This window comes from Dromaius novaehollandiae, chromosome 4, assembly GCF_036370855.1.
Source record: "Dromaius novaehollandiae isolate bDroNov1 chromosome 4, bDroNov1.hap1, whole genome shotgun sequence".
Classification (NCBI taxonomy): domain Eukaryota; kingdom Metazoa; phylum Chordata; class Aves; order Casuariiformes; family Dromaiidae; genus Dromaius; species Dromaius novaehollandiae.
In genome coordinates, this window is record NC_088101.1 from 42,633,773 (window position 1) to 42,651,975 (window position 18,203).

At 40.6% G+C, this 18,203-nt stretch overlaps 1 protein-coding gene across 6 annotated transcripts in view; it reads left to right on the forward strand.

Annotated features, from left to right (window-relative positions):
* Positions 1-84: 84 nt before the first annotated feature.
* The window catches only part of FNIP2 (folliculin interacting protein 2), a 54,716-nt gene continuing 36,597 nt past the window's right edge, over positions 85-18,203 (forward strand). For 3 of the 6 annotated variants that reach the window (XM_026120161.2, XM_026120162.2, XM_064510902.1), the window contains exon 1: positions 85-527. In XM_026120161.2, the coding sequence (XP_025975946.2) occupies positions 433-527 (95 nt within the window). In that variant the 5' untranslated portion in view covers positions 85-432. Of the gene's footprint in view, positions 528-16,382; positions 17,051-18,203 lie in introns of those variants that run through there. The other 3 variants (XM_026120159.2, XM_026120158.2, XM_026120160.2) reach the window with 3 other exon arrangements.

An 18,203-nucleotide genomic window follows, 5' to 3' on the forward strand; every position in this document is an offset into this window, starting at 1 on the left:
CGGGGCTCCTGCCCCTTTAAGGCTGGCTCCGGGCGCTTTACCACGTGCTGGGGGAGGGGCCCGGGGCGCCGCGTAGCCAATGGGGAGCGCCGGAGGGGCGCGGCGTGGTCGCGTTCCCGTGCCTGTCGCGCGGCTGCTGGCGGCGCGGCGCGACCCGTGGGAGGGAGGGCGGGAGCTGTCAGCGCCGCCGGGCGGCCCCGGCCCCGGCCCCGGCCCCGGCCCCGGCCCCTCGGTCAGGTGACTGGCGGCCGCCGGTAGCGGCGCGGCTGAGCGAGCCGGCCGGCCGGCGCTCCCCTCGCCTGCTGCGCGCGATGCTGGGCGGCTCCGCGGCGGCGGGGATGCTGCCACGGCCGCCGCCGCCGCCTCTCGCCGCCAACTGAGCCACTGCGTGAGGCGCCGCGGGGCCGGGGCGGCGGGGGGCAGGGCGGCAGCATGGCCCCCACCCTGCTCCAGAAGCTCTTCAACAAAAGGGGCGGCAGCGCCGCGGCTCCGCACGGCAGGGCCCCGGGGGAGGGGCCCGCCTTCAGGTGAGCGCCGCGGCCGGGGGGCGGGAGAAGGGCCTGGGGCGCCCCCCCCCCCCCCCCCCGAGCGGCTCCCCGCGGGGCGGCCGTTGGGGGCGGGCGGGGAGGAGGAAACCGTTGGCTCGCGGCGCGTCCTCGGGCGCCTCGGCTCAGGTGCGCCGCGGCCCCCGGCGGGTGTCCCTCCCGCCCAAATGTCGGCAGGGGGAGCCCGCCCCGAGGGAGGGAGGGGGCGGCCGGGCGGCGCTGCTGCCCCGGCGTGGCTCCCGCCACCCCCCCTTTTTTTCCCTCTTGTTTGATCTCAGCCATTTTATAGCCGAGCTGGAAGTCTCACGCTCCCGAGCCGTGCAGGTCTGGCCTCTCGGCCCCGCGGGAATACGGGACGAGGAATACCGAGCCTGGCTTGCTTCCTTAATATTTGTACGCGGTTACTACGATAACGCGTGTTCAAGCCTCTTCGTCGTAGGAAAATTAAAAATGGTTTAATTGTTGTGACCTGAATAAACGCTTATAATCTGATGACCCACTGAGGGTTAGGTGCCTTCCACTGCTCTTTGCTTGTGATGTCACAAATCCTCACAGGAGAAAATAATCAGCTATTATTACTTCATTACTTACGTAATCTCTGTCTGGCATTGGGTTATTGCTGTTTTCTAAACCTTCAGGGACAGCCTTTTGCTCAGGTCAGTGGTTTGGAGCTGTGTTACTGCTTAGCATTGGTTCTGCTCACAAGACCAAGCAGTCCTGGTGAGAAGAGTGCCTATCACAAGCACGTCCGATAACCTCTGTGTCGTCGTCTTGCTGCTCGGCATGAGTTGACTGGTCTTGTGACCAGATAATATATGGGATTGAATTGGAGTCTGGACTTTCCCTGCTGAAACCATTAGGAATGCTAAGGGAAGGCAGAAAATGCCTTTTATCTATTGAGCAAGTGCCATAGTGCAAGTATGAAAGATCACCATCGCAGAGCCACTTTGGTTTCAAAGACGATCTCTGTGGACTGTAGCCATACACATGGCCAAAGTTGCAAGATCATGGTAAAAGATTAGGATGTTTGGGTTATATGGTGATTCCCCTAAAAGTGATAGGGTACAGCACTGGTGCTGCATTCATATTAGACAGCAAGGCTGGTGAATTTGGGGTGACTAGCATCTATATACTATATTTGCTAGTTATTCTTTGTAGCATTCATCCACATTAGGAATTAAGGATCTTCTTAGCTTGAAAGAGAACAAAACTTTTTTCTACATTTAAACTGAGTGGCAATTTCTGAGTCACTTAGTATTTTGCCTTATACTTAAAATCTTTTCAAAGTACTTTGTATCAGAGATGCAAAAACAGATTAATGCTGTTAATTTTAGCTTTAAGGTTCTTGGATTCTTTGAGGAGCTCCATGCAGGCAGATCCTGTGTACAATGTGTGTCCCATTTAATGTCAATAAAATTGCTCTATCTGGAGTATTTTGGGACATTGGGGCCTATTTTTTTAAACTTCCCCCTATTTCTTAAGTTTGATATTGCGCACTTGGTTTTCATTTTGAATAGCATTTAAGTGATGTGACACTTTTAACATTGCTTAATTACAACCATTTTTGTTTTAAATAATGATTATTTTCTGTATTCACCATCCTGTCCCCCTTCCCTGTTTTGTTTTTGTATATTTGAGGTTAATAAAGTAATTAGAATTTTGGATGTGAGGGGGTTTTTTTTCTTTTAATATTTCATTAAGTTTCTTTTCTTTATAACTTTTAAATGTTCTGCAAGACTTTCTTTCCAGTGATCTTTTAGTGACTTGCAGAAGCATACTTATTGGGTCTTAGAAGCTATACTACAACTTTCTAATAGGCTTTCTGTTGAATAGTAGTCTCTGTTTAAATGGAAATACGTGATTGGACCTAAGTAAAGGGAAAGACTCCCTCACTAACCTCTATATTAAGCGTGTACTGCTGGTCACTGTTAGAAGCAGAGTAGTGGGATCATTCTTTGGTCTAATGGCAAGCTTTTATTTTTAAAGATTTTTAGCTATTTTTATTCCTTCTCTATGCTTTGGTTAGTGAGGTCCCTTCGTGTTCAGTATCTATCTTGCTGCTTATGGCTCTCTTAAGCAGCCCTGTGAGACCATTGCTAATATGTATCCCTGCACCTTGAATTGTTATGAAACTCTTGGAAGCCTGTGTGTCTTCTTACACACCACCTCCCCCAAAGCTGTAACAAAATCACTGAAGATGTGTCTATTAGATATTACTTCCTCTAATTTATTTTGAAGACTTTTTTTTTCCCCCCCCAAATATACAGTTGGGAAGCTTTGCTTTTTAATGTTCTGACCTCTTGTCTAGAAGTTGTGTTGCAGAGGGTACCTAACTAGGCTTGAGACTCGCCTGTAACTTGAGTTCTGTTTGTGTTTGTTCCATTGTCCTGCTCTCCTTTAACTAAAGCTAAAATGTGACCAAATATCACAGCTGCTTCCTTGCTTTGATTCTGAAGAGAAAAGCAAGCTTCAAATTCCATGCTGCTTACCAGGACAAGCTGGCACAGGCTCGTAGAAAAAAAAGAGATATGGTGCATATAGCTGAATGTGGAGCCACAGGGAATGGTTTCCTGGGTGCATCAGCATTTTAATTTGGATGAGGAGTGCACTTTTCAAAAAAAACACCAAAAAAACCCAAAAATAAAAAACAACCCCCCCCCCCAAAAAAAAACCCCACCCCTCCCAATTGTCTCCACTTAGGCTTGCAGAGCCAAGTGGCTTCAGTGTGCAGACTGGATTCCTTTGGATTAAACAAAATTAGGATGTGTGCTCCAACCGCTAACGGGCATGCAGTCCTTGGGACCAGACTAGAACTGGTCAAAAGATGTAGTGTGGGTGTCGGGTCCTCAGCACCAGCTAATTCACTCTGTGGATCTTGTCCGCACTGTATGCTGATGCAAACACAACCCTTACTTGCTGGGTGAGGAGAGAGTAAACATGAGATATAGATGTTAATATCGAGCTATTAGGGTAGTGGGACTTTCTACTGGCCTGTGCCTCCCTGCAAAATAATGGAAATATTGGTTTTGAATTTGATGGTAGAAGGGTAGTATTTAGATTTGTAGAATTTTTTAATTCTTTCTAAAAAGAGAAATCAGAAATGAGCTGGGGAACAGACAGGTATTTGTGATGTACTACTGTATTTTTAAAACAGTTTTGTGCACAGATCTTCAGCTTCTGATTTTTATTACTACTGCTTTCTGCTTCTCTTAAATAAAATGTATATGCATACATTTCAGCAAAGACGTTTTTGACTGTACCTTATTATCTTTCTTTTTACCGCTAACTCTGAGAAACCCTAATTACTTCACATGTGAGAAATGAGTATTTATGTTTAGCTAAGATTCCCTTAAAATATTTTTTTATTCCCTTATCAACTGTTACTTCCCTTAGAAGACTGAGTTAGTGTATTTTAGTACATATTTTGGAGTGCTACAAGGGTCATGTGCCCAGCAAAAAGCCAGTTACTACTGCAAAAACAAAACATCCCTCTCTCCCAGAATTTTAAGTTTTAGGGATGAAGCAGGATATTTAATAAGTGCCTAGTGTTTCAAAACTAGAATATTTCTGGTGGTAACTGAATATTTGAGTAAGATACTGGGGAATGGCTTTAAAGAAATGAATATGGGTTGCAGGTGGCTTGATTGTACTTCAATTTACAGCAGTTCATCTGTAATTGTTCTTATCTGATTCTAGAATGAGATTTCACATGAATGCCTTGCTGTACTTCTCAGTGTAAAAGATTGACATTCTCCTTAAACTGAGGGCTAAGATTTTACAAATCTCCTAACAAGGGATGAAACTAGTATATGAAGAACCTATATCCAGGGCATGTAAGAATGAAGAGAAATGCCTCAGAATTCTTGAAAGATCAGGCTTTCACTGCTAAATGTGTTGTTTCCGCATGCTAATCTCTGCTAAGGTTTCTTTGATATTGGTATGCATAGCAAAGGGATGTTGAAAATAAGAAACAATTTCACTTCATATAAATTCTGTAAAATGTGAGACTCTGGTACTTCAGCTAGGTTTAAAACTTGCAAACAGGCTATTACTTCAGCTTTAAGTATCAGTTGCTCCTTCTGGTGTCTATAATGGAACGGATGTCATGTTGTAACTGCAGGATATCTATCTGGTAACAGTTTGTTAGCTTTGCTGTATGAGATCATTTGTTTGGCAGTTGATACTAGTAATTCCTTTGGTCATAGTGCTAAAATGCTTGGTGAGATCCTACTCACTAAGCTTTATTTCACAGCATTTATTACCAGCCTGGCAATATTCCACCCTCCGAAAAAGGAAAGAAAGCAGTAGTGAGCTTTGAGTTTGCTTGCATGTCATTTTGTTTTATCTTTGTTAAAAGGAAACGATCTTCAGTAAATTCTTGTAGCCTAGCTGGGTTTCTCTTGAGCTTCTTGCAGCTTTGCAGACGTTCAAAGAGCAGTAAAGCTACTAAGCACCCATGTACATCTTCACACATGGATTATACCTCTACATATCTGGTTGTAAATCCTTTAAAACATATTTGGAAAAAAAAAATCACAAAATCACTATTTTATATGCTGTAGGAAGGGAAATTAAGCCCAGAGTCAGCTCTGAGCATGGGGGCAGGGAACATTAAACAGCAAGTGTTGACTGTATACCTCTTTACTGACAGCTGAAGATGAGCCTTAAGATGCAGTATTATACCTCTGACATTAGCCTTTCTTCAGTAATGAAAGCTAAAAAGTAAGTTCCGCTGAAAGAGATTTATTACAATCTCGTTCAAGACTACAGCTTGGTGAGGAAGTGACTGAAAGGATGGTCTTTTGACATGGAAACTAGGCTTCCAGCCTGGGGCTCTTGAAGGAAAGCAAGCAAAAACCCAAGTCCTTTGGCTTTTGAGCTTTGCAGGAATAAAGACTGTTCTTCTCCCTCTTAAATTGTTTGGATTTCCCCCTCCTCCTCCACACTTCTGTCACTGAACAACCCCTTGGTTTCTTTTAGCCTTTCTATGATATAAACTCATCCTCTTTTAAGGTTGCAGGAAGAGATCCTTACTGTTTTTTTTTACCTCAGGCACCTAAAAAGCTGTTTGAAAATGTATAGGCTACTGACATTCCAGGAGGGACCTTGGTTATTTCATTTACTTCCACGAAAGGATGCATTTCGTCTGGCTTGTCAAGTTGTTTTGCCAGTGGTCCTATTTCTGTTTTACAAGTAACTTATTTATGTTGCCTAACCAGCTAGTTGTGTGTTTCTACACACACCTGACTCTTAAAAACTTGATGTGTAATTGGATAGCAGGTAGTTGATACCATATTCTTAGGGTACTTTTGCTATTCACATACCTAAGATTGAGTAGCTGAGTACTCTGCCGCATACTATGCTCAGGATAAAGTGATTCAGGGTATTGTAGCCACAGAAGGCTTTGGAGCTATCTACGCTTATCAGTAGCATGTCTGTAAAGAGAACACATTACAATCTAAAGCAATGATGCTAATACTGCAAGCAAATGCTTGCCTGTTGGTATAAATGAATCAATTTGAGTGAGAAAATAAAGCTGCTTTGGGCTTGAAGAATGTGGATATTCTTTCATAATAGATGAATTAATAGAGAAACTTCTTAAAAGCTGATGCAGAGCCTTCTTGCCAGTAGAGGCTGACTTCACTAGACTTTTATGTAAACTTAGTTGAAGTAGCAGAATAGCTTTATTAAAACTTGAGCAGGAGGGAAGATGGCAGAGGTTTGACAGAAATGTTGTGGTCATTAGTCATGATGTTATCCTGCTGTGACATAGTGGGATGTAGATGTGCGTGGTAGTGGCCTTTCACTGCAGTTTTGGTTCTAGCAGTGAGTAACAGCAGACTGAAAGCCCTGTGTGAACAAACATTGCTAAATAGCTGTGTGAGAAGGGGCCAGAAAATGTAGTAGTTATTTTCACAAAAGCAGTTTATTTCTTGTTCTGGCCTTTCAGTATTCTTTCCTGTGGCATTTGGAAGCCAGAAGGCTGCTACAGTGAAGCTGCTGAGGACTTTTCTTTGCAAAGAGAATTCCTTGGATGTATACTGGCTACGTGTGCCACAAACCTTAGTGAGATAGCTGCTCCTTTAGCTATTCTTTTTGACAGTAACAATCATTTGCTCTTGTCCACGAGCTACTTTTCACTTTACTGGTGTTCAGGGGTAGGTTCTGAAGGGAAGATTTGGTTTTAGAGCCATGTGCAACATCTTATATTTTCAACAGTTGTTTCTACTAAGCACATCCTTGATTAAGACAACTTCATCTATAACTGTAATGTGTCACTTAGACAAAGAGCTATAAGGAGAATGTTTTTAGAGTATCCTAATTGTCAGTATTTGCTATGTGAAGGTTTCCATTTCTTAGGTGAAAGATGAGGAGTTTGATTCTATTGGGTGGTGGTGAACAGCCTTACTAGAGAGAAGAAGTGAGAAAAGGGGGACTCTGATTTGGACATTTCTTCTATGCAGACAGAAGATGTGTCTGTCTACACCTTCCCACGCCCTTCCTGTGATAAAGTGTCTGATTACTACTGCTCTGGCAAACAAGCTGAACATGGCTGTTCACCTTCGTTTGCCTGTCATGAATCATCTCTTCTGTGTGTTCTGCTTCTCGTTCTTACTCTTCAGGCTCAGGTTGTTCTCTATTCTACTTTCTCCTCCTCTAACAGTGCTTCCATCTCTTGCATCGCCCCATCTGTATGTGTCTGTTGCTCAGATATCACAGCAATGTCATGTTTTCATATACAAGATCTGGGTCACAATACAAGCTTTAGCACAGATTGCAAAGAATCCTGCTGAGGCCCTGAGAGGCCTAGCATAGTAGCTTCATTTGTAATGCCTGTGCCTTCCCAATTACACTTAGGGCAAGTACTGGTGCTTTCTGGTGCTTTTACATAATAAACAGCCACAATATTTCTGTTTTACCAGTCAGCGTGCTTCCAGGGTATGGGTAAAATTCTTATGATTGCATTGATTATATGGACATGATGAGTTTTACATCACATTTACTGCTGTTAAAACTAGGTCGTGATTTTTTTCTTTCATAGATTTCACTGAAATGAAACTTCAACTCTGTGTGATGTAATTACTAAACCAGTTTGGAGCTTTCTCTGCAGTGTGTTCTCACTTGAATGTATTACAGTTCAACTTCTCTCCTCCAAGGTGCTCAGTCAATTTTCGCATGTGCTAAAGAAATCAGCCATATTAAGTAAACAAGCTGTCAGTATTTATTTACCGTTCTAATAAGGGTGCTAACAGGCTCAATTTGATGTTCGCACTTTCAAATTAGAAGTCTGAACAGTTTACTATAGTATAGTACTTTATAGTGCAGTCTGAAGGTTTCTTTCATAATCACACCTGGCTTTTATTATCAAGTCTGCTGACTGTTTTATCAAAGAAAAAAGTGGCTTGAATCAACCTGGTGCTCAGGATTTCTGTTAGGAGTCTTTGCACTGAATTCGGAATTTGGATATTATCTAACACCTGAAATGTGTCAGCTTTTGGGGCTAGGTATGTGAGTGTACAGCTCCAGGGATCCAGGAAAACTAAGTAGAGTGCATTAGATAATCTCTTCCAAGGAAACCCATGAGAGAATGACTTACAAACTCTTGAATGTGTAGTTCTAAGTGGGTTATTCTTGAATTATTCTTTCACTGCATGTGGATCACTTTACAGAAGTTAATATAATGTCATAATATTAAAGCCTTGTCTGGTCTGGAAAAGCACATTTTTCATAAACCTTTGTAACTGTCAACAGGGATGATTTAATCTACATCTTAATGATCAGACATTTCTGTGTTACCTGGAGGCATGGACATAGGAAGTGACCCAGCTTTTGCTGATCACTCGAGCACCTGTATCTGCCACCTTTGCCTTTCCTTTCACATTCACACAAAAGGACCATTTTGTAACATCTTCACGTTTAACTCTCTAACTTGCACTTGTGCTTTAAAAAGAAAAAAAAATCTCCTATAGGAAGAGTTGTAGACCTTTTGTTTCTGAAATCCTGGCTTGTTTAACAGAACTGATTTAAACAAGCTGGGCAGTTAATTCTTAAGCTGTGAGAAAGGGGGGTTAGTAACCCCTGGTGCAGGCACAAGGAAGAGGCAAGTTAGAAGCTGAAACCACTCTGCCCAGCTGAACAGCAACAGGAAGAGTTCATGTCTGTTCTGAAGCTATGTCTTAAAGCTCAGTTTTTGGCAGATTGCTACAGTGGTTTAAGATGCTACGACCTTCTCGCATGCTGTGTGGGGATTGATTCTTTGCTGGAGATTATCACTTCCACAGCAGAGTTGATAGTGTGCCGAAGCTGCCCTCAGTTACATCCATGTAGAGGTCAGTGGTATAACCTCTTCATGTTGAGCTACTGGACTTTACACGGAAGTGGCTGAGGAGGGCTCGTATGTTCTAGTCCTCAGCTCTGTTGAGAGGGCTGTAATAAAGAGTTGGGAATTGGTGGTGACTTTGGTTCACTTGGCAGACAACTGCAGTGGCATATATCTGTGCTTTTACTTGATCTTGGCTTTTTGCCTGGAGGAAGTTGAGCTTACATGGTAGTGAGCTGAAACAGCTTTAGGAGTGCCAAAGTCTGCCTTACCAACCATTAAAAGAGTTTCTAAATCACAGCAAGGTAAAGAGTAGGAAAAACTAACCCTGTCTGATTATCAACATATGATGTATAATGTCTGGCTGTGGATATATATTGCATGCTTACTAGGCACTAAAAAAAAAATTCACTCATGATTCCAAATTCCAGAGTGACTGAATAATACTTGATGACTTCAGTTTTTGGGACAGTTGAGGATATAAGTGTCACCCCCGTGGACTTTATCAGACTACTGTTTAGTTCAGGAACAATTTGGGTACTAAACTTGTGCTCAGAACTCCCTCTGTTCAGTCTTGCATACGGGAATATGTTTGGGAATGCTTTTGAATGGAAGTAGAAAAATAATGTGTATTTTAAAAAGCTTTTTTAATGCCATTTTTACAGTGGCACTTGATAATTCTGAAATGGCTATGTATAGCTGGACTGTATAATGTGCCCACAGGTAAGTTTGCAGTGGAGAAGAAAATGGAAGTACAATATTTTAGTTCATAGTGGGCTTTTTTTTAACATTCAGTCACTTCTATGAACCTGCATACACAGTTGATGCTACATTTGCTGCATTTCTTTGTCTGTCTTAAGTAAAAAGCACTTGGGTGGAATGTCAAAGATAACCTGAACCTCTGAATTAAACTTTGGTTACTGCTTAAAGGAGTAATTGCATATTTGTGTTCAAGTGTGGTGTTGGCATGTGAACTAGAAATCTGAAACAGTGGCATTTGCATTACTGAAGCACTAAAAGTTGGCTACAGAGTAGACTTCATTAGGGTTGTATCACTGGGCCCTGTCTTGACCAGAAAAGGTGAGAGGTTTTTTTCTTTTTTAATTAGGATGTCCTGAATCTGTGACTGTTAAGAAGGCTTCTGGTTAGTCTGTCCTGCTAGATTTCAACTTGGGAAAAAGTTAGGCCCATTTGTTAGTAATGAAGTACTTTCTTATACAGTATTTTATTGGAGAACACAAGGAGCTTGACTGTTTCTTACCTTCCCACAAGGAGAGAGGTTTCTAATGTGTCTAAATAGGTAATTGCTGTATAAACTTACTGATATTTAATGTAATATTTTGGTTCTATTGCCAAATCTCCAATGTGTGAAGCATTTTTCTATTTTATGACAAGGTTGCACCTGGCCCGTTTCTGCAATTTTGGTTTAGGTGTTTGGTGATTAGCAAAGATTTCTACTTGCCACCCAAATTTTAGCACATTACTATGTCTGGATAACTTCCTGTATAAGCCTGACTGTATAAATTTTAAGTCTTATCTGTGTAAAATACAGATAAAGTGTGTGTACATATCTGTATCTATATATATATGTATGCTTTAAGAAAATGTTTAGGACCCTATGAAAGTAGTTAGAGCAGTTGGCCTGCTTTAAGCAAGAGTCTCTTTCATAACTAAATGGCTACTTATACATTCAGAGTCCTGCGTAATTGGTGGTAAACAGAACGTAAGTCTCCTGCATACAGTCCCTTACAGTAAGGTTAGTTTTGGCTGTGTCAGTCAGTCAGTTGTAGAACTATGGTTTGGTTGGTTGGTTTTGAGATATTATAGTATGAGTGATTTAACTACCCTGTTCATCTATGCAGGGTTGTAAGACCTGGTTCCTCCTTTCCTTTGCAGTGAAACTTGAAAATAAAAGTATATAAGCCTTCAAGATTCAGTACCAGTTACTGGAAAGCTACCTTCAGCACTGCCTACAATAGAGGGTTAAGGAAAACATTTTGGATGGAATACACAAACATAACAACAAGGGGAACAAAACACGTTTTTATCTATAACTAATGAAAAATGCCGGAGTTGACGTTATATCCGTCTTCAGTTATCGCTTCATTCAATCTAAGTTAGGATTTCCTGGTATTCATCTAGACAGAGGCGATGGACTTTGCTGTTGATGCTGTAGCAATTTTGGGGTGATCAAGTATGGCTTCTTGTGTATGTGTTCTTTCATATTCTCTTGCCAGTTGGGTAAATCGGTAAGTTTTCATAAATATTCAGCATATTTAGTTTTTCTTCGGTCAACATATTATTGCAGTCTAACTTTTCAGTTATCTCTTTATTCTCTATTTTAAAAGAATCAAAAACATGTTGTTCTTGCAAGAGTTTAATGTAACTATTTACAGAGGGCTCACCAATTATCTTCTTTTCTTTTCTTTTTTTTTTTTTTTAAGTTGATCAACAAATTATTTGGACTGTTTTAGCCCTCAATAGTGCCAGATAGCCACAAGTGATGTCTTTGGTTTTATGAATTAGAGGTGTTACTCTATTAAAATAAAAATTCAGAACCATAAACCATGGTGCTGCATATAATAATTTGGATTTTAACAGCTTGATCTTTTTAAAGTGGATTATAAGATCTGTTTTCGAAGTAGATCCTAAACAGCACCTTGAATTTTGGGAGGATACATCTAGAACAAGGTAACCAGGTAATTGTGTGTGTGTGTGTGTGTGTGTGTGTGTGTGTGTGTGTGTCTCAGAGAGAGAGGAAAAAAAGAATGTACTATTGAAATTTTACTTTTGGATTGATAGAAACTATTGATTCCTTCAGAAGCTGTTTCCCCTGGAAGAATGGAATGGGGTTCTAGGCAGAGCTTGGATCTATCCCCGCTTCAGAGCGTTCTCTCGCGAGCTGGGAGTGGGTGTTCAGAACAGGGAAGAGGAGGGGATTTGAAATGGTTTCTGTAGCCCTGGAGAGTACCCTAACCTACTCAGCTGTAAGGTGTGAGAGTGAGTGCCACATCTTCTGAACTTTACGAAGCCTTCTTGTGAACCTAGCCCTTTCATAACAAAAGCGGAAGAAATTTGCAAAGAACATTACTATTGATATGCGGACACTTTTAATTACTTTGAGTGAAGGTTTTCTGTTTGAAGCCACACAGCTTTGTGTTTCAGCTAACTAGAAAAAAATCAGGGGTTGTTTGGGGGCTTTTTGTGCTTTGTATCTCTGTCAGTTGACGTCAAGATATATTTACTTATGTCTAATAAATAATGATGTTTCTTACTCAGTTCTGTTTATTTTTTCATATTCTGAAACTCCTCCTTTGAACAGGGGCTTGAAGGCTGCATACAGAGGTAGGTTTTTTCTTTCTTAAAGAAAACAAAACACAAAACCAGGGCTTTACGGAAGAGGGAGAAGAAACAGGAAAGAGCAAGCAACCAAACCCATGCCTTAGGATACCGCCTCTAAGGTGTGGTGGTGATGTCTGTGCTGGCCTGCTGATTTATGTAGGAGCTTTTAAGGTCTGAGATCAGTCAGTACTTTAGTATAGCATTGAAATGCAACAAGAATTGATGCAGTATTATAAATACCAGATTCTGCCTTCCATTATATCACTCAAAATTCTTCTTCAAAAGTGCAATATGTTGTTCTTCATTCTCCTGTTCAAGAGAAGGTGGTAAAAGCATAGATGGTAAAGCTGGTAGGATAAGAGATTTTTATTCATCTCATTTTCTGGCATACGCAATTCTCAGACGTGCCTTGGCGGTGTCTGTATTTAGTAGCAGTGTTCCTGGAAGCTGGCCCAGTCACATGGTGCTGCTGGAACAAGTGACATGTGAATGATGCATTGGCTGAGACCCGCGCTGAACGCGGGAGGAGGTGGAGCGGCGCCGCCGGCCGTGTGGCCCACTCCTCTGCGCTCGGCAGAGGTGCTGGAACGAGTGCTGCTTGCTCCCATCAGGCTGCTGCTGTTTGGCTCAACCTGTTTGGCTCCAGCGAAAACTGGAAGTTGGTTTTTGGAAGTGTTTTTGAAAAGACCGAACTCTGTCTCCCCCCCCCCCCCCCCCCCCCCAAGAATGTTAAATTAACAGCTACACCTTCTGTTCTTTGAAACTGTCAAGATATATTATTATGAAACAACTTCTGCAAAACATTTGACTTAATTTTGATAAACTGAGATCTCCTGGCTGTTAGAAGCTACTGGGATTAAGGAGAATAGTTCTTGTGGGACAGAGTGGGGAAAGTTGATTAGGACTAAGCAAGGATTTCTGTGTTGAGAAAAGACTGGGTTATGGATCTGGGGAGCTTATCTTTTTGCACTTTTTAAAGTCCTAGTTTTAAAATACACGTCAATACCCCCTCTTATTTGTAAAATTCAATTAAATACATGGATTTAACTTTTCAGTACAGTTATGAGTCTTGATTTCTTCTCTTTGCTATCAAGGAACTCTGCTTCTGGGGCTAGCAGCTGAAAGCACCATCTCTGTGCTGTTCGTGATACAACTTCAAGCATGTTGGTTTTGGCTTTTGCATTAGCACCGAGACACTCTCCAAAACTTAGTTCCCAAACTTCTGACTTATAGATAAGGCAATGAGCAGTGAATTTAGTATCCAAACTTATGAGCGTTGTTTGAGTTCTGAAACACTGATTTAATAGGCTGTTCTTGATGTTTGTGGCAAGCTGATGTGTGCAATTTGTGGTGACTTAAACTTGGTATAGAGCTTCTTGTGTTAGCCTCTGTCAGGTGTGTGTGTGTGTGTGTGTGTGTGTGTGTGTGTTGTGGTTGATTGGTATTTCTTTCTAGCAACAACAATGGTGAAAAATGCTTCCAGCTTTGGAAAAATTCAGTATAATGTCCCTCACTAAGCCCGGCAGTCTATGGAGTTCCATGTTTGCAGTAAAAATGCATTTAATGTTGTTTTACTTTTCATACAGCACTATGTAGAACTACTTTCTAAAAGAATGGTAATCTTTCTGTGCAGTGATCCGATATGGAGAACTGTGTCTTCCCCAACACAACTCCTTCTTACACTAAAACCTAAACTGAGAGAAGTGCTGTAAATAACATGTTCCTTCACTTGTTGCGTGACTAATTTGTAATGTATCCCGCCTAACTTGTGTGAAACTAGTAACTATGTATCATACTTAAACAAGGTGGTTCATCTGAGGTTAAATAGTACGTTACCATATTAGGACTACTTTAAATGATTATGGAAAAAGAACGTGGTGTAGCACCAGCACAACTATTCCATATGCAAGGTTTTTAAAAGAGGAGGAGTAAGTTTGGGTAAATACTTAAAAGGGGGGGGGGGAGGGATCCACATCTTCTACATAAACTGTTCAACAGACTGAAGAAAGGAAATTCATCCTTAAGCAATGCAAAATATCTTCCACTTCACCTATAAATATAAGCTGTTTTGGCACTTATCCCAAATGTCTAGGATTGGGGCATTTTTTATATATTGATTTTTGCTAAATGCATCTTTCACCAAAAAATCCTCACTGAAACAGCAGGCATGATTCAAACTGTTTTTGCTACATTTCTCTAGTCATTTGCTAAAAGATATTGTGGAAAATAAAATGTTACTGGAGACTTTGAAAAGAGTGTATTAAATCTGAAAGCTGTTTAGATTTTAGTGGACAGTTGTTTAGATTTTAGTGGACAGTTATAATTCATACAGAAAATTATTCTTAATTAGATAAGTGCATCGTGTATATTTCCTCTTTCCCCACCCCAAATTTCCCTGCTAAAGTATCACCTTAAATTGAAATCTTTTAGCCAATTGTCTAAAGAGTCAAGATGAAGGGCAGGAAATGACCTACAAACAGAGCAGGTGACATGCTGTCACATAGCCTAGAAAAAGAATGATTAAACTGTGCTTCCCAGAGGATTATATTTGGAGGGCAGGACACTTTCCTTCCATTTTATGCTTTATCTACTCATTGGGCTCAGGGTGTTTTCCTGTGTGAGTTTACTTTTTTTTCCTTTTCAGAACCCTGTGTTTGTTTGTCCGTCCCCCTTCCTCCCCCCCAGTGGTAATTCCCAAAATATTTTGGAATTTATAATAATCTACAGATGAATGCTACAGTACTGTCACAAAGCACATCTATTTAGTTGGCTTATCGGTGTTCCTAGTTCTAGCATTGTATGCAAGTCCAGTAATGCAGTAATTTAGCTAAATGTTTCTGAATTTTTGTTTTGTTTGGGGAAAGATGGAACAGAACTGAATGCTGTCAACTGCTGGTCTAAGTGTAACTGTAATAAACCTACCATCAGCTGCTTTTCATTCAAGCTTCCAAGATAAATAGGAACACCAATGTTTGAAGTAGTGCTTGTCAATGAGGAAAAGGCCAGAAGTCACCCTCTGCTAAATCGTTTGAATAACTTGTGAAAAGCTTTGGCCTGTTCTCTTCTTTTGGACATCTGGGAAGGGATGTAACTGTGTTCTAGTACATGTTGCTAGTCTGGGAGTTAAAACTGAGCTTTGTTTTTGACTGCTATAGGTTTCTTGTGCAACTGAGCAAGTTGTTTAACTTACCTGTGCTGTAGTTGTCCACTTGTCATCTTGCCTAGTAGGACAGTGGTTGGGGTCAAGTGGGATTGCAAAATTCTCCTAAGTAGGATACAGTGCTATTTAGCATGTAGAACTGGGACTTGGAAACTTGCTACTTTTTTAATTCTGCTGCTGTATTTCTGGATAACCATTAGCCAAGTCATTTTCTTTCTGTCTTTCTTTTTTTAAATCTGGAAGGGAAACAGCCCTATTGTCATCATCTTGTAAAGTGTCTAAAGCTCTACAGATGGAAAAGAGCTATGTAAGAGATTAATTATGAACAGCCATGCATGGATACCTTTTTTTTAAAGTGGGGGTGGGAGAGAGGACTTTGTTCTGCAGTGGAATTACCTGAGCCTGAGCAAAATGTGGTGTTCCTTTGGTTTGTTAAAAACTGATTTTCTTTGTCAGAAGTATTTTATGAGATTTTTGTCATCAGTACTGCCATTAAAATGTTAAACACATGTGATCTGAACAGTTTTGGAAATTAAAATACATCTCTGAGAAATATTTGTGAATTTGTCTCTTCAAATATTTTTTAAATTATCCACAGGACAGCTTTCAGGCGCATGATTATAAATCCAATATCAACCAACTTGATGTTTGCTGCCAAAACTTTTCTTTTTTTTTCCTTCTACTTTCTTAAAATGCTTTTTAAAATAGTAGTTTCAGACTTCTGGACAAGCATAAGTACTCTTTATCCTCAGAAGTAAAACCATTGTAGTGCAAAATCTCTAGTGTGTTTCGTGGTGGTGGCGGTGGCGGTTGTGGGTTTTTATTCCTTTTTTACTGATAACCATATGGCATTGATGTCAGATTCTTATTTGCTCCTGAGCTCTATGAGGTTGCTAAGAGTTGTCAGATGACACTTGCTCACATGAGAGCCATTAACAGGGTGTTGTGGCTGGTGTTAGAACAACCTTGCAGCAATGAAGGGCGAGTCACTGCAAAAGCAACTATGCCTTTTTTTTCCTCCTCCTCTCTCCTCTCCTCTCTCTCAGAGGCCATATGGTTCGGTCTTGTGACTACATAATTGCCAGCTACCTAATCACATACCAGGAAGCAAACATAGTTAAAGTCAATATTAGTTGTTGTATCTGCTACAGCTTTGTACAAGGCTTGGTAGAAAAACTCAAGCGGCAGCAAGAGCAAGCTTTTGGCTTCTGAAACTTGAAAGTCATGTCTACTGCTCTGTCTGGAATAATTACTGCAATATATTAGCTACGGCTATCTTTCTGCATTAATGGCTTCTAAAATATATGATTTTTTTTTTTCCTTAACAAGAAATTTGGCAGACTGCGTTCTTGTTTAGGGAAGAAGAGAGCTGGTAGTAATTACCATTGTTAATGGTTGATCTATACTAAAGAAATCTGCTTGAGGCTGTATCTCTTCAGCCTATGTTTGGTTTTTTTTTTTTGAAGAAGCTTTGCAAGAGCATCTTTAGTATAAGAAAATGTGTGGTGGTACACCAAAAGCTACAAATGGCAGGGGGGGACAAATAGGAAGAGCAAGAAATAACAACAATGTACTACTTGGAAATAATCTCTCTCATACCGAACTGGATAAAAGGATCAGAAAATCTTTGGGAGACCAAAGTGTCAGCCGTGTGAGCAGAGTGACTAAACTGCTGCAAGACAGGTATGCATGTTACTTTTTTTTGTATACATAATTTTTGTCAGAGAATTGATATTCTAAGCTGATATAGGGTTTATAATCATGTGCTTAAAAGGCTGGCCTGTGAATAATTTAGAAAGCTTTACTAGGACAGTAGTCTTGCTGCTGGTGGTGATGGAAAGCCTTCCTTGTTTTTTGAAACTGAATCTACATTCTTGACTCTGTACATTCTGTATGCATACTAACTGAGGTCTGAAGGATAATTGACTTTCTTTTCAGTTAAGGTGAAATAAAGGTGAGATAATCTTACCTTTCCTCTCTAATTTTCTAATTAGTTTTTTCCATCCTGTGTTAAATGGGTCAAGTAGGTAATAGTTTGCAGTGAAGATGGGCGGGAGGATGCTGTGAAGTGGGGGAAGAATAGAGAGGGGCAACCTTCTGCAGTACTTGTAAATGATCTCCAGAGCATTACATGAAAGTAATATGGAGTATGAATAGCTTTAACTTCTTTGTGATGCCTTTTTCAGGTGTGTGCCAGGATGTCTCTAATGTCTGAGTCTCTATTGCTGCACAGCTGTAATATGAAAATACAGTTCAGGGCAGCTCTTCCTAAATTCTCATCAAGGGTGTTAGAGTAAGAATTCTACTTTCCAGATTGCTGACCTAAGAAACAACAGAATATATATTTGTGCATATGTATGTGTAAGTTCTTTTTCTTTAGCCCATGGTGTTGTACTGAAATAGTGGTTAGTATCTTTCTAAAGTGTTTTAAGGTCAACTGAAGTAGCTTTCAAATGTAAACAAATAGATCACTATTTAGTTATTGCATACATGCTGGTTGCTTAAAAAGGTGAGCTGAAAGCTTTCTTTGTAAAAATCAGTGTTTGGGGAACGGTACTAACTGAAGAGACTGATTCAAGGCAGAGTGGGGCAAACTTGTAGCTTTTTTTCCAGAAACAAACTACTCTGCTTTCCCTGAATAAAAGATCTTGCCTTCAAGTTTCATATCTGTTATGAAAGAGATTTTGAATAAGTCAAAGCAAAATGGTTTATTTGCTACCTTGGGAGAAAATGATGCAAATTTTAAACATAATTGTATTATGGAATCTGGGGAGAAAGGTTGTCAGGGTATCTGCAAGCTGTTTCAAACTCACAGCTTGCTTTTAAAAAAAAATAT